The sequence below is a fragment of the Ranitomeya variabilis genome, chromosome 2, assembly GCF_051348905.1.
Source record: "Ranitomeya variabilis isolate aRanVar5 chromosome 2, aRanVar5.hap1, whole genome shotgun sequence".
In the NCBI taxonomy this organism is placed as follows: Eukaryota; Metazoa; Chordata; class Amphibia; order Anura; family Dendrobatidae; genus Ranitomeya; species Ranitomeya variabilis.
This window is the reverse complement of record NC_135233.1, coordinates 14320468-14337934: the sequence shown is the minus strand read 5'-3', so window position 1 is coordinate 14337934 and position 17467 is coordinate 14320468. Positions and strand designations below refer to the sequence as shown.

The 17467-nt window shown below is 44.2% G+C and overlaps 1 protein-coding gene across 6 annotated transcripts in view; it reads right to left on the bottom strand.

The window, feature by feature from the left end:
* The window catches only part of DNAH8 (dynein axonemal heavy chain 8), a 411047-nt gene that overhangs the window by 287802 nt on the left and 105778 nt on the right, over positions 1-17467 (bottom strand). For 5 of the 6 annotated variants that reach the window (XM_077282008.1, XM_077282010.1, XM_077282011.1 and 2 more), the window contains 3 exons: positions 12498-12605; positions 9360-9461; positions 7798-7941 (listed from right to left, as the gene is read on the bottom strand). In XM_077282008.1, the coding sequence (XP_077138123.1) occupies positions 7798-7941; positions 9360-9461; positions 12498-12605 (354 nt within the window). Of the gene's footprint in view, positions 1-7797; positions 7942-9359; positions 9462-12063; positions 12157-12497; positions 12606-17467 lie in introns of those variants that run through there. The other variant, XM_077282012.1, reaches the window with a different exon arrangement.

Here is a 17467-nt window from a genome sequence, read left to right as displayed (position 1 = left end):
TAAAAGGAGAAATTGGACACAAATAGTTGTTGCCCAGTTTGTCCCGAGTATGCTGGTACCCCATATGTGGGGGTAAACCAGTATTTGGGCACACGTCGGGGCTCGGAAGGGAAGTAGTGACGTTTGAAATGCAGACTTTGATGGAATGGTCTGCTGGCGTCACGTTGCGTTTGCAGAGCTCCTGATGTGCCTAAAAAGTAGAAACCCCTCACAAGTGACCCTATTTTGGAAACTAGACCCCCAAAGGAACTTATCTAGATATGTGGTGAGCACTTTGAACCCCCAAGTGCTTCACAGACGTTTACAACGCAGAGCCGTGAAAATAAAAAATCATTTTTATTTCCTCAAAAATGATGTTTTAGCAAGCAATTTTTTATTTTCACAAGGGTAACAGATGAAATTGGACCCCAATAGTTGTTGCCCAGTTTGTCCCGAGTATGCTGGTACTCCATTCGTGGGGGTAAACCACTGTTTGGGCGCACGTTGGGGCACGGAAGGGAGGGAGTACCATTTGACTTTTTGAACGCAAGATTGTCTGGAATCAATGGTGGCGCCATGTTGCATTTGGAGACCCCTGATGTGCCTAAACAGTGGAAACCTCTCAATTCTAACTCCAACACTAACCCCAACACACCCTTAACCCTAATCCCAACTCTAGCTATAACCCTAACCACAACCCTAACCCCAACACACCCCTAACCCCAACACACCCCTAACCCTAATCCCAACCCTAACCACAACCCTAACCCCAACACACCCCTAACCATAACCCTAACCACAGCCTAATCTCAAACCTATTTCCAACCCTAGCCCTAATTCCAACCCTAACTCTAATTCCAACCCTAACCCTAAGGCTATGTGCCCACGTAGCGGATTCGTGTGAGATTTTTCCGCACCATTTTTGAAAAATCCGCAGGTAAAAGGCACTGCGTCTTACTTGCGGATTTACCACGGATTTCCAGTGGTTTTTGTGCGGATTTCACGTGCGGATTCCTATTGAGGAACAGGTGTAAAACGCAGCAGAATCCGCACAAAGAATTGACATGCTGCAGAAAATACAACGCAGCGTTTCCGCGTGGTATTTTCCGCACCATGGGCACAGCGGATTTGGTTTTCCATAGGTTTACATGTAACTGTAAACCTGTTGGAAAACCGCTGCGGATCCGCAGCCAAATCTGCACCGGGTGCACATAGCCTAATTCTAAGGCTATGTGCACACGCTGCGGAAACAAAAAACGCTGTGCACATGCTGCGGAAAAAACTGCGTGGAAACACAGCGGTTTACATTCCGCAGCAGGTCACTTCTTTCTGCGGATTCCGCAGCGGTTTTACAACTGCTCCAATAGAAAACCGCAGTTGTAAAACTGCAGTGAAATCCGCAGAAAAACCGCAGAAAAACCACATTGAATCTGCGATAAGTCCGCAGCGGTTTTGCACTGCGGATTTATCAAATCCGCTGTGGAAAAATCCACAGAGGACCACAATACGTGTGCATAGCCATACCCTATCCCTAGTTCTAACCCTAACCTTAGTTCTAACCCTAACCCTAGTTCTAACCCTAACTGTTGTGAATTCCGTTCTGGAGCTCCCTCCTGTGGTTGCTAATGGTATTTTTGTGAGTTCTGCCCTTGGGCTCCCTCTGTTGGTTTCGAGTGGAACTGCTGCTCCTCTAGGTAGCTGTGGCAGCTGCCTTCACTAATCGCCTTGCCTGGGTTTGTTATTTAAACCTGCTCTGGGCTTTAGTTCATGCCAGCTGTCAATGTTCTTGGTTGGATTTGGTTCTCTCCTTGGATTTCTCATATGGCCTGTCCTTGTCAACAAAAGATAAGTTTTTGCTAAGTTTTTGTTTGTCCATTTGCCTGGACTCTATTGCTCTGTAAATATGTCTCTTTTTGTCCAGCTTGTCACTATGTCATATTCTGGCTAGCTGGAAGCTCTGGGAAAGCAGATTTGCCCCTCCACACCGTGAGTCGGTGTGGAGTTCATTTTTGTAAACTCTGCGTGGATTTTGTAGTTTTTAATACTGACCGCACAGTATCCTTTTCTCTCTGTCTATCAAGTTTAGTATTGGCCTCCATTGCTGAAATCTGATTTCATTTCTGTGTACGTCATTTCCCTCTTCACTCACAGTCAATATTCGTGGGGGGCTGTCTTTCCTTTTGGGGTTTTCTCTGAGGCAAGATAGCTTTCTATTTCCTTCTTTAGGGGTAGTTAGTTCTTAGGCTGTGAAGAGGTGTCTAGGGAGAGTCAGGAACATCCCACGGCTATTACTAGTGTTGTTGTTAGGATTAGGGACTGCGGTCAGTAGAGATACCACCTTCTCAGAGCTCGTCCCATGTTGCGTTTTAGCCACCAGGTCATATCAGTATGGCCTCTTAACCACCAGGTCATAACACCTAACCCTAACCCTAGTTCTCACCCTAGTTCTAACCCTAGTGGGAAAAAAATATATATATATTTTCTTTATTTTATTGTTGTCCCTACCTATGGGGGTGATAAGGGGGAGGTTCATTTACAATTTTTTTTATTTTGATCACTATGATAGGTTTTATCACAGTGATCAAAATGTACATGGAACGAATCTGCCGGCCGGCAGATTCGGCGGCCGCACTGCGCATGCGCCCGCCATTTTGGAAGATGGCGGCGCCCAGGGAGGAGACGGACGGACACCGGGAGGCTCGGTAAGTATGAGGGGGTGAGGGGGGGAGCACGGGGGTTGGATCGGAGCACAGGGGGGGGGGGGTGGATCGGAGCACGGAGGGAGCGGACAGGAGGACGGGGGAGCGGACAGGAGGACGGAGGGGAGCGGACCACAGTACGGGGGACTGGGGAGGAGATCGGTGGCGGTGGGGGGGGCAGATCCGGGTTTCCAGCCATGGCCGATGATATTGCAGCATCGGCCATGGCTGGATTGTAATATTTCTCCACTTTTCATAGGTGAGATATTACAAATTGCTCTGATTGTCTGTTGCACTTTCAACAGCCAATCAGAGCGATCGTAGCCACGTGGGGGCAAAGCCACCCCCCCTGGACTGAAGTACCACTCCCCCTGTCCCTGCAGATCGGGTGAAATTGGAGTTAACCCTTTCACCCGATCTGCAGGGACACGATCATTCTGTGACACAGCATATGCGTCACAGGTCGGAAAGGCACCGACTTTCATGACGCATACGCTGTGTCACAGGTCGGGAAGGGGTTAAACTCATTGTTGGTGATGTGTGTCAGGGCTCTTTATATCACTGAAAGCAATTGCAGACACCTGTGCACATTAGTTTGGCAGGTGTGTCCAAATAAAGGAAAGACTACTTAAGAAGGCTGTTCCACATTATTAAGCAGCCTACATTTTTTGCCAAAATGGGAAAGAAAAAGGATGTGTCGGCTGCTGAGAAGCAACAAATTGTGGAGTATTTAGGTCAAGGCATGACTACAATCAACATTGCCAAGACACTTCAACGTGATCATTGCACAAGCAAGAAGTATGTAGCTGATTCCCAGCACACATGTGTGCGTGCTGATAAGGAAAAATTGAGGACTCTTTCCAACAGGCAATTGCGTAAGGTTAAAAGAGCAGCTGCAAAAATGCCTTGTCAGCACCACGTACGTGGTGTATTACGCCATGTGCACATGTAATTTAATCTATATTGGTCTCACTTCACGTGAACTACGCAACTACTAAATGAGAAGCTCACTTTTGTTCCCTTCCTCTGACCTTTGCTGCGGTGACCTTATGGTTGTGACGCCCTGTTCATTTGAATATAGCGCTGTGTCTTTTCATCATTGTTGCCTCCTGTGCTTTTAAACTTGTTGTCGTTTTGATTTTAATTATTTTTTAATCTCTTATGTCTAGTTGAGATGTATTGGACCTTTGTCGATAAAATCTATTTATGGAGGGGATGCATTGCTACATTGTCCTGCTCCAGCGTGGTACCGCGTTATGTGAATAAACTTCTGCATGTACTGACAATGATCTGGATCAAGCCTTAGGACCATTTCAAGGAGAAATGCCGTGCACCTTTTGATTTTGTTAAAGTACTAATATGTGCAATGTACAGGCATTTTATGAGTGTGTGTCCGTATTCTGATTATTGTTTTCATACATAGGGTGTGTTTCTCATTGCGTGGGGGTATTAGGGACTCACATTTCACTTGCCCATATCTTCGCCAGTAAACAACATGGCGACCGCGGTGCGCGCATGCGCGGTGTTCCCGGACTTAGCGCACGCCCCTGATGGTGTCCAGATGGTTTGGAGCAAGTCACTGACATCAGGGGAGTGGATTTCCTCCCAGACTCTCTCCTATGCCAGGACAGCCGGATGTGACATGTCTGCGGTCCAGGATCCGCCCCTCCATTGAGCGGCGCTGATTGTGACCAGCTGTTGTAGGCATTTAAAAGGTCCCCTCTTAGCGGCAACTCACACAAGCCTCCCGAGGAAGCTAGATTAAGCGAAACGTGCGTCGGGGCTAACGGACTCAGCTGATACCGCACCCACATGGGTAAGCACTTGGAGTAGCAGTTTCCATATGCACCTTTTACATGAACTTTTTTTTTTTTTTTTGCACTTTACCTTTCATGCCGGTTAAATTGGGTTACCTGGCCATAAACAGGCATTGCCATACCTCTCACTTTGGAGAGAAATTGGTTGTACAAGTATACCATACAGGTGTTTGTACGTTAGGGTATGTCATACATGTTTGGCGTCTTTTATGTGCTATGTAGTGCTGCTATTGTTAATATACGGTATTGCTGTTTTCGTTTTTTGTGTTATCACCACTTCCTGTCATTCTCATCAGATTTTTAATACATGCCTTTGCAATATCTAATAAAGTTTATAATAATCTTTCTAGTAGTGATGGTATCTCTTTCTAGTATTATTTAGGGGCGTTATACTCCAGTTCTCCATAGGTTCTAATTATCATGGGAGTTGTCCTATTGTCCAGTACTATATTTTGCATCCGCACCCTGGGTGGGTGTTAGAGGGTGTTATAAATAATGTCGGTTTTTGTTCAATTAAAAATGCCTTGTCATAGCAGCAGACAAGTTTTTGAAGCTGCTGGTGCCTCCAACGTCCCCAGAACAACAAGATGCAGGGTCCTTCAGAGGTTTGCAGCTGTGCATAAGCCATCCTGTCGACCACCTCTATCCACTGCACACAAGCAGAAACGGCTCCAGTGGGACAAACGATACATGAGTGCCGTGCAACGCTCGATGGTCCAGATGGATGGAGTGGAGGATGGCTGGTTGATGGACACCCCATGAAAACACGGCTAAGGCGCCAACAAGGAGGAGGTGGAGTAATGTTTTGGGCTGGAATCATGGGGAGAGAGATTGTCGGCCCCTTTATGATCCCTGAAGGGGTAAAGATGAACTCCGCACTCTATGTGGAGTTTCTAAAACACTTCCTGCCATGGTTCAAGAGGAAGAACCGTGCTTTCCGCAGCAAGATCATTTTCATGCATGATAATGCACCGTCTCATGCTGCAGAAAACACATCTGCATCTCTGGCTACTATGGGCATAAAAGAGGACAAACTTATGGTGTGGCCACCATCTTCCCCTGACCTCAACCCCATTGAGAACCTCTGGAGCATCATCAAAAGGAGTGTCTATGATGGCGGGAGGCAGTTCACATCTAAGCAACAGCTCTGGGAGGGGATTCTGTCCACATGCAAAACAATTGGAGCAGAAACCATCCAAAAACTGACAAATTCAATGGACGAGAGAGTTCAGAAGCTTCTTTCCAACAAGGGGTTCTATGTGCAAATGAAGCATCACCTGGAATAAAGGTTTCACTTGAAAACTGTTTGATTTCATTTTGTAATAAGCTGATAATGCCTATAACTTCACAATTGGCCATTTTTTTGTTCAAAATAAAAAAAAAAGGTTGAAAACTCTGCTGTGCATAATAATTTGGAACATGCATTTTGAGTGTTTATTTTTTTTAAAAAAGATACTGTTTTCATAGGCAGTTTGTTCCAAAACATTGCAATTATACTAGAACTAGATGGTGGCCCGATTCTAACGCATCGGGTATTCTAGAATATGTATGTATGTATGTAGCAGCCACATAGTATATAGCACAGGCCACGTAGTATATAGGAGCCATGTAGTATATAGCAGACAAATACTACTTGGCCTGTGCTATATACATACATACATATTCTAGAATAGCCGATGCGTTAATACAGGCCACGCGGTATATAACAGAGCCCAAACAGTATATTACACAGCCCACGTACTATATAACACAGCCCACGCAGTATATAGCAGCCACGCAGTATATAACACAGGCGACGTAGTATAAAACACAGGCCACGCAGTATATAACACAGGGCACATAGTATATAGCACAGCCCACGCAGTATATCACACTGCCCATGTAGTATATAGCACAGCCCACGCAGTATATCACACTGCGAAAGTAGTATATAGCACAGCCCCCGCAGTATATCACACAGCCCACGCAGTATATCACACTGCCCATGTAGTATGTAGCACAGCCCACGCAGTATATCACACTGCCCACGCAGTATATCACACTGGCCATGTAGTATATAGCACAGCCCCCGCAGTATATCACACAGCCCACACAGTATATCACACAGCCCACGTAGTATTTAGCAGTGTGGGCACCATATCCCTGTTAAAAAAAATAATTAAAATAAAAAATAGTGATATACTCACCTGCCGGGATCCACCGAAGCTCTGGCGATTCGCGCGCGGCAGCCGCCATCTTCCGGTCCCAGGATGAATTGCGAAATTACCCAGAAGACTTAGCGGTCTCGCAAGACCGCTAAGTCTTCTGGGTAATTTTGCAGTGCATCTCTGGGAACGGAAGATGGCGGCAGGCGCGAGCACATTGTCGGACGACAGAGGGTGAGAATAGCAGGTTTTTTGTTTTTTTATTATTTTTAACATTACATATTTTTACTATTGATGCTGCTTATGCAGCATCAATAGTAAAAGTTGGGGACACACAGGGTTAATAGCAACGGTAACAGAGTGAGTTACCCGCGGCATAAGGCGGTCCATTACCGCTGGCATTAACCCTGTGTGAGCGGTGACTGGAGGGGAGTATGCGGGCGCCGGGCAGTGACTGCAGGGGAGTAGGGAGGGACTAATCGGACTGTGCCCGTCGCTGATTGGTCGCGGCAGCCATGACAGGCAGCTGGCGAGACCAATCAGCGACCCGGGATTTCTGTGATGGAAGTTGCAGACAGAAAGACGGAAGTACCCCTTAGACAATTATATATATATATAGAATAGTAGATGACTGGAAAATAACAATGACTGCAATTCAGATAGGTAATTTAGAGAAAATATGAGGAAATATTATTTGCATAATAATTTGGAACACAGTGTAAACCTATGGAAAACAAAATCTGCAGTGCACATGCTGCGGAAATAAACACGCGGAAACGCAGCGGTTTACATTCCGCAGCATGTTAATTCTTTCTGCGGATTCCGCTGCGGTTTACACCTGCTCCATAATAGAAATCCGCAGGTGTAAACCCGCAGGTGGAATCCGCACAAAAAAACGCGGTAATTCCGCAGTAAATCCGCAGGTAATCCGCAGCCCGGTTTACCTGCAGATTTACAAAAACAGGTGGGGAAAAATCGGCAGACATCCCACCTACGTGTGCACATACCATTAGAATCTTGCAAATTGTACTGCGGCATGTCTTTATAATTAGTACATAACATGAATCTGGTATTGTGCTTAATTGAATCTCCAAGTTTGTGAATTGTATTTATCACTGATGTAATCCAGGCGACACACACATCATTCTTATTATGTACCTTATCAGTCCGTTCACAGAAAGCCTCTAATTTTCCAAATATACAGATCTCCGACATATCAAAAGCTTTTTCATTGTTCATTTTACGGTCTCTTTGTTTTCTATTAAAACACTCCTGATATTCTTGAATCAGAAAGGTGCATTGCTGCAGAAAAATACAAGTTAGAACACACATGTAAAATAAAAAAAATACTAAAACAGTTACATCAAAAAGAAGAGATAGATAATTCAGAAATGAGACCCCTCCAAGGGCTCAGTGCACAATATTATTCTATAGGGCCGTCCAGATTAAAAGTTGTTACAGATCATGTAAAAAAAAAAATTGCCGTGTGCACTATTGTCGCAGCAGTCTACTGTTTTGCAAATGAGAGTCACACATTAAGGCCATGTGCACACGCTGCGGATTCCATTGCGGAATTTTCCGCAGCGGTTTTGATAAATCCGCAGTGCAAAACCACTGCGGTTTTTACTGCGGATTTATCGCGGTTTTTATTGCGGTTTCCGCTGCGGTTTTTCACCTGCAGTTTCCTATTGGAGCAGGTGAAAAACCGCTGCGGATTCCGCACAAAGAATTTTCCGCAGCATGTGCACTGCGGATTTCATTTCCCATAGCATTACATGGTACTGTAAATGCATGGGAAACCGCTGCGGATCCGCAGCTGCTGAAACGCTGCAGATCCGCAGCAAAATCCGCAGCGTGTGCACATACCCTAAAAGCTATGGGTGCGCAAGAGAAAGAGGATCCCTTATGGATCACTTCTTTTGCATTTGTTTCTTTTTTTGTTATTTTTACAGCTACATTGCAATTATTAACATATAGAGCTGAATTTGGATTTGTAGATTTTTATAACTGCTGATGCAGAAAAACAGATGCAAGAAAAGGATATGTGGATGGACACAAGGAAGGAATACACATGACAATACGGAGAAAAATCTGCTTGTCTGAACCCAGCCTAATCCTGTGTGCAATGTGATGTGACCCTTAATCTTTGGGTTCTGAACTTCCACAGTCCTTAGCAGTAGGCTGCCACAGATACACACAGTAAAGTCTGCCTGGTGTCTGAGGACAGGGTACAGCTCACCAGGCAGAGACAACTCTATTTTCCTACCTAGAACTGAGCCTAGCGGCAGGGTGTATACAGAGGTCCTGGGTCCCCCAATGGTATTTATGAGAAATTAAAAAGTAAATAATCATTTTCATATTTTCCACTGTCAGCTCATGTTTACTTTTGCCTAGGAAAGTAAAAATAATGCTTACTCCAAGTGTGGTAAATTGGGAGGAAAATAAACATGATTTTATTGAGACATAAATAAGTGCCTGCACTTGTAATGAAGCAGAGTGCAGGAAGGCGCCCCAAAGTGCGTTTTGGATCAAGTCCTTCATCCCCCTGACTATAACGGCTGCATGTTGTATCTACAAAATACACTGAAAGAACAGGTATGTAAAACATGGACATCTAAAAATGGGCATGTGATGCTAGGTTAGGAAACTTCCATCAGTTTTTGCATATGGGAAAAATGGACATTGTAAAAGAACTAATTAAATTAAATGTCATTACTTACCCGAATTTTTACCATTGCAGTTCTTACATCTTGATCCCAAATGTTTAGTCTTGCCCTTTCAGTAATATATGCTTTACAGGCAGTAATTATTTGATTTGTGACCTAGAAATACAATTTAAATGATAAGAATAACAAATTATTGTATGTCCACATTTTATAGCTTCAGAGCTGAAATCCCTCAGCATTCCATGCTTGTTTATAGTCAAGGCACTAGGGAAAGTGCAGCCACCTAAGGCGACATTCACACCTCCGTGTGACACATCCTCGTGCTGTCCGTTTCTCTTCTTTGACAGCACACTTTAAAAACGGATCTGTGTCTCTGGTCTGCAGGATCCAGAGCAGGTCGCATTCTCATCTGTTTTGCAGATCAAAACTCAGCCATTAAAGTTTATGGGATTCGTGTCAAACAAGTGACACTGGAGACAGATATTGTAATTCTGATACATTGTTTAGCGTTAATGGATAAAATAAAAAAAACCTTTACAACTCCATCTTCAGTGAAAAAAACGAAAGCAAATAGGATTACATCTGGGAAAAAAACAAAGTATCCGTGTCTCTCAGATGGTAACACACACACATGTATGGATGTAAGGTTGTAGATCTGGAGCTCAGCTAAGCAGTACTGTATTCTGCTGCAAGGTTTCCACGTGCAAATCTGTGCCCAAAATCTGCAATGTGTGAACATAACCTAAAGCTGGCTTTACGAACCGTTGAGCGGTAATATACTTTGTGTTTCAATTCCTCATCACCGTTACAAGCCTTGCGGTCAGCGACCATCACAGGAGCCGTCCTCAACCTGCGACATGACCATTTTGTGGAAGATCCTCTGCTGATTGCACCCACATACACTGAATTTGTGAAACATGCAGCTATGACAGGCCTTGTCGCTCATATTTTAAGTTGTCATGTTTATTTTTTTTTCTGATGGACTTGGTGTCAAATTTATCAAAATGGCATGCAAAGTTCAATGAATTTGGTGCAAATTTAATATACTTATCTCTGAATATTTTTAAGCTTTTTAGAGTAAACCTTTGTATAATTTCTTCAATAGGCTTTAAAATGAGGTATGGTAATCTTCAAAAAAACAAAAAAAATGCTGTAAGACAGATTTTATACTCCACTAGGATTGTGGAGTACCATTGCGTACATTTTTTTTTTTTTTTTTTGAAACGTCGCACATGACGAATTAACAGAAAACCTCCTGATGATGAAAACACGCTCATAACGTCAGACAACCAAAAAGGACAAAGGCTGAAAGAAAACCGTGCAAAAATGGTAGAGACGCCATAATGAATTTGGCACAAAAATAAAAAAAAAAGCCAAAACTCCAAAATTTTACTTGAAAAAAATAAATAAGTAAAAGCAACACGAATGATGAATTGGACTTGGTTGTCCATTCACATATTTAGGATTTGACACAGATTTTATCCCATGCATTTCACTGTAATTTTCCCAATCATAACATTGGGCAAATATTTGGTGCCAATATAATCATAAGTAGCATGCACAGTGACAGCGCACTACATTGCTGACTCTGAAGAGAAATGACAAGCCAGCAAGAGAGAACATTGTCAGTGCACATTGGAAGAAAACCCGTTGAGCTGGGTTTTCCTCTTTCAATGCGCTCTGACAGTGCACTCTCTTGCTGGCTCGTAACTTCTTATCAGAGTAAGAAAGTGCACTGCCACTGTGCATTACAAAGAATATTGCACAGTGACAAGATCCTAAAAAACATATTGCTGGAATTGACAGCCGACACATGCTCAATATAGAAGGGACAAGGCCAGCACCGAACATCTGTCAGTGACAGTGCTTCATTTCAGGGTGCGGACCCTGGCTGCGGTAGCAACAGCATCCAATACTCTGTGATGGCAGTTTTGAGCATCCCAGCATGCACTGGGGGTTCTCAGGTAAAACACGAAAATGAAGCAGTTATATAGCGCAGTGAAGCAATGATAGGGAATGATAGCGTATGGGATGCTGGGAGGTGGAGACGAATGACAGCAAATCCACCTTAGCCGTCGTGTACACAACCCACTGAGATGAAACTCTAAATCCTCCTCAGGAGCTTAAACTCATCAAAAACTTGGAGTTTCAGCTAAACAAAAAGACATTGTGTGATCAAACCCTTAGGCTACGTTTACACAAAAAAGTTTTGACATGGATGTTTCTGGCTAGAAAAACAGCACATTAAATCAGTGCTTTAAAGACCCAAGTTTTATAGCGCTTTCTTTGGTGTGTCTGTTAAAAGGAATCTGTCACCCCCTGGGCGCTTTTAAGCTATTAATATGGGCATACAGGTAATAGAATGGCTAAAATAGCCTTACCTGTATGCCTCATAGCTGCGGTCTAGTTGTTGAGAAATAGAGTTTTAATCTTTTATGTTAATTTCTTCCGGGCTCCGGGACATTATGTGCCTGGAGGAAATGTCTGCATACAACCCCTCTCCCACACGCCACAGTGCCATGTGATGTGCAGCTGTGGCCTGGAATCCCGGACCTGCGCCCTGCACTCGCGTGGTCATGGGTACCTTATCGGCCCCTCTATGGGCAGTGTCTCATCCTTATTCTGCGCAGGTGCCAGAGAATCACGGCTAATGATTATTGAAAGAGCATTTAAAGAAGCGCTCCTCCTTCTCCTCTATTCAACATTTTTATCCTCTTAATATATTGCAGTTATCACTTATATAGCACTGTGTACTTACTATTGCTTATTTTGCCTTTCTACCCAGCTAATTCTTCACTTTTCTCTGATCTAGGTAGAAACTGGAAGCCTCTTGTTCGTGCAGAAGTCAGTCCCCTCAACTCCTGACCCAGCTGCTCTGATCCTATCCCTGCCATTGATTTTGGCAGTGACTGATGACTCATGCAGGGAAAATTGACATTTTGTATCTACATAGAGCTTAGGATTCAGCTTGTCAGTTATTAACCATGTGATGTCATGGACCTAATGGAAAACAGAAGAATTAGCCGGGTAGAAAGGCAAAATGAGCAATTGTAAGTGCACAGTGCTGTACACACATGGTTTTTGATGTGGTTTTGGGAGCAGAATCCACTCCAAAATCCCACTCAGGCTGAATGGTTCCTAACATACCACCAGTTCATTTAAGTTTTCAAGTTATAAAACCAATCAATTTACCTTCATGAAAAGTTTTGTGATACGTTCTGATGTTTGGTAGTACGTAGAAACACTATAGATGGCCTGCATCACATTCAGCAGCTTTGGCACGCCAATAACCATTGAAGCCTAGAAGGTTAAAAAACAATATTCAGCCCTGATGTAACCTGATGTTACTATGTTCAAGTACTGGCTGCATAATAATTTCTGGGCTTTGCAATGATGACTTATACACACATGGTCAAAATTCTTGGTACCCCTCGTGGAAGCATGGTTGAAAAGCAATGTCTGACTTTCATTTATTCATTTTTATAGATCTTTTATTATTACTTTTGTCAGATTCAAGTTATTTCTGTGACCGCTGTGGGTCTTTCTTTAATTAAACGAGGGCTACCAACAATTTTGACTTATGTAGGTGGTGTACTTTGTGAGGTAACACCTCAACAGATCTCCTGTAGTTCTAAAAGCCTTGAATATGTTTGTTGAAATTATGATTTCTTTTGTATGTAAAAAAAAAAATATTTCGATAAAAATGTTAATTTGAAAAACGAGAAGAAAAAAAACAATATTCATAAAAAATATATATTTTATGGTTATAAATGGACTTTATGAACTAAAACATTACTAAAGGTGTACAAAATTCAGCTTAACACTTCTACTTAACACTTCTACTTTGCCTACATTACTACATGACACCCAATAAACAGACTATACATCCCTATGTAGCTCTCTAATTTTCTAGGGTGCAGAAAATAAATCCAAAGTCAGGGTGTTTCCAAAGTGACTTTTTAATGGATACTTATAAGATATTTATCGATCTCTGCAGTCTAAGTGTTATGACCCCAATGGCAGAGGGTCTCAGGAATCAATACCAAGTCTGCAAACACAAAAAACCAACTCATAGGGCAGTGGTAACTGGGCTGACCATATATCTAATCCTAGCACCACAAATAGAAGCAGCCGGGGAACGTGCCTACGTTGGTTCTAGACGTCTCGCGCCAGCCGGAGAACTAACTAACCCTAGAAGGGAAAAGAAAGACCTTTCTTGCCTCCAGAGAAAAGACCCCAAAAGTTGGATACAAGCCCCCAACAAATAATGACGGTGAGGTAAGAGGAAAAGACAAACATAAGAATGAGCTAGGTATTTAGCAAAGAGAGGCCCACTAGCTAATAGCAGAATATAGTAAGATGACTTATATGGTCAGCAAAAACCCTATTAAAATATCCACGCTGGATATTCAAGAACCCCCGAACCGTCTAACGGCCGGGGGGAGAACACCAGCCCCCTAGAGCTTCCAGCAAGGTCAGAAATCACATTTAGTACAAGCTGGACAAAAATAGTAGCAAAGCAAGTAACTCAAAAAACAAAGAAGCAAGACTTAGCTTAATTTTGCAAGAGCCAGGACCAGCAGACAGGAGCAACAGAAGGATCTGATTACAACGATGCCAGGCACTGGACTAAGGATCCAGGAAGTTAATATAGCGACACCCCTGGACTAACGACCTAGGTGAGTGCCAAACAGAAAAAAGACAATCCCAGAGTCATACCACTAGTGACCACAAGAGGGAGCCAAAAAGTCTAATTCACAACAGTACCCCCCCCTTAAGGAGGGGTCACCGAACCCTCACCAAGACCACCAGGGCGATCAGGATGAGCAGCGTGAAAGGCACGAACTAAATCGGCCGCATGCACATCAGAGGCAACCACCCGGGAATTATCCTCCTGACCATAGCCCTTCCACTTGACCAGATACTGAAGCCTCCGCCTGGAGAGACGAGAATCCAAGATCCTCTCCACCACGTACTCCAACTCGCCCTCAACCAACACCGGAGCAGGAGGCTCAACAGAAGGAACCACAGGTACAACGTACCGCCGCAACAAAGACCTATGGAACACGTTGTGAATGGCAAACGACACAGGAAGATCCAAGCGAAAGGACACAGGATTAAGGATTTCCAATATCTTGTAAGGACCGATGAAGCGAGGCTTAAATTTAGGAGAGGAGACCTTCATAGGAACAAATCGAGAAGACAGCCATACCAAATCCCCAACACGAAGTCGGGGACCCACACCGCGGCGGCGGTTGGCAAAACGCTGAGCCTTCTCTTGTGACAACTTTAAGTTGTCCACCACATGATTCCAGATCTGCTGCAACCTATCCACCACAGAATCCACCCCAGGACAGTCAGAAGGCTCCACATGTCCCGAGGAAAAACGAGGATGGAAACCAGAGTTGCCGAAAAATGGCGAAACCAATGTAGCGGAACTAGCCCGATTATTAAGGGCAAACTCAGCCAACGGCAAGAAGGTCACCCAATCATCCTGATCCGCAGAAACAAAACACCTCAAATAAGCCTCCAGAGTCTGATTAGTTCGCTCCGTTTGTCCATTAGTCTGAGGATGAAAGGCAGACGAAAACGACAACTCAATGCCCATCCTAGCACAAAAGGATCGCCAGAACCTGGAAACAAACTGGGATCCTCTGTCAGACACAATATTCTCAGGAATGCCGTGTAAACGAACCACATTCTGAAAGAACACAGGAACCAGATCGGAAGAGGAAGGCAGCTTAGGCAAAGGTACCAAATGGACCATCTTAGAAAAGCGATCACATACCACCCAGATGACAGACATGCCCTGAGACACCGGGAGATCTGAAATGAAATCCATGGAAATGTGTGTCCAAGGCCTCTTCGGGACAGGCAGGGGCAAGAGCAACCCGCTGGCACGCGAACAGCAAGGCTTAGCTCGAGCACAAGTCCCACAGGACTGCACAAACGACCGCACATCCCGTGACAAGGAAGGCCACCAAAAGGACCTAGCCACCAGATCTCTGGTGCCAAAAATTCCCGGATGCCCTGCCAACACCGAGGAATGAACCTCGGAAATGACTCTGCTGGTCCACTTATCAGGAACAAACAGTCTGTCAGGTGGACAAGAGTCAGGTCTACCAGCCTGAAATCTCTGCAACACACGTCGCAAATCCGGAGAAATGGCTGACAAGATAACTCCCTCTTTAAGAATACCAACTGGTTCTGCGACTCCCGGAGAGTCAGGCACAAAGCTCCTTGAAAGAGCATCAGCCTTCACATTCTTTGAACCTGGTAAATACGAGACCACAAAGTCAAAACGGGAGAAAAACAATGACCAGCGGGCCTGTCTAGGATTCAGGCGTTTAGCAGACTCGAGATACATCAGATTTTTGTGATCAGTCAAGACCACCACACGATGCTTAGCACCCTCGAGCCAATGACGCCACTCCTCAAATGCCCACTTCATGGCCAACAACTCCCGATTGCCAACATCATAATTCCGCTCAGCAGGCGAAAACTTCCTCGAGAAAAAGGCACAAGGTCTCATCACAGAGCAACCAGGGCCTCTCTGCGACAAAACGGCCCCTGCCCCAATCTCAGAAGCATCCACTTCAACCTGAAAGGGAAGTGAGACATCAGGCTGGCACAAAACAGGCGCCGAAGTAAACCGGCGCTTCAACTCCTGGAAAGCCTCCACGGCTGCAGGAGCCCAGTTAGCAACATCAGAACCTTTCTTGGTCATATCCGTCAAAGGTTTAGCAATGCTAGAAAAATTAGCAATAAAACGACGGTAGAAGTTAGCAAAACCCAAGAACTTCTGAAGACTCTTAACTGACGTGGGTTGAGTCCAATCATGAATAGCACAGACCTTGACTGGGTCCATCTCCACCGCAGAAGGGGAAAAAATAAACCCCAAAAAGGGAACCTTCTGTACTCCAAAGAGACACTTTGAGCCCTTAACAAATAAAGCATTCTCACGCAAAACCTGAAACACCATCCTGACCTGCTCTACATGCGAGTCCCAGTCATCAGAAAAAAACAGAATATCATCCAGATAAACGATCATAAATTTATCCAGATACTTCCGGAAAATATCATGCATAAAGGACTGAAACACTGAAGGGGCATTAGAGAGCCAAAAAGGCATCACCAAGTACTCAAAATGACCTTCGGGCGTATTAAACGCGGTTTTCCATTCATCTCCTCGCTTAATGCGCACAAGGTTGTACGCACCACGAAGATCTATCTTGGTGAACCACTTGGCACCTTTAATTCGGGCAAACAAGTCTGACAACAGAGGCAAAGGATACTGAAATTTAACAGTGATTTTATTCAAAAGCCGATAGTCAATACAAGGTCTCAAAGATCCGTCCTTCTTGGCCACAAAAAAGAATCCCGCACCAAGAGGGGAAGAGGAAGGACGGATATGCCCCTTCTCCAGAGATTCCTTGATATACGAACGCATTGCGGTATGCTCAGGTACAAACAGATTAAATAGTCTTCCCTTAGGAAATTTGCTACCTGGAATCAAATCTATGGCACAGTCACAGTCCCTATGAGGAGGCAGAACACTGGACCTGGACTCGCTGAACACATCCTGATAATCAGACAAATACTCAGGAACTTCCGAAGGACTAGAGGAAGCAATAGACACCGGCGGGGAATCACCATGAATACCCTGACAGCCCCAACTTGACACAGACATTGCCTTCCAATCCAAGACTGGATTATGAGTCTGTAACCATGGCAAACCCAAAACGACCAAATCATGCATTTTATGCAGAACAAGAAAACGAATCACCTCCCGATGTTCAGGAGTCATGCACATGGTTACCTGTGTCCAAAACTGCGGTTTATTTTCCGCCAATGGCGTAGCATCAATACCCCTCAGAGGGATAGGATTAACCAACGGCTCAAGAACAAAACCACAGCGCTTGGCAAATGACAGATCCATAAGACTCAGGGCAGCACCTGAATCCACAAACGCCATAACAGGGTAAGAGGACAATGAGCAAATTAAAGTCACAGACAAAATAAATTTAGGTTGCAAATTACCAATGGCGACAGGACTAACAACCCTTGTTAGGCGTTTAGAGCATGCTGATATAACATGTGTAGAATCACCACAGTAAAAACACAACCCATTCTGACGTCTATGATTTTTCCGCTCATTTCTG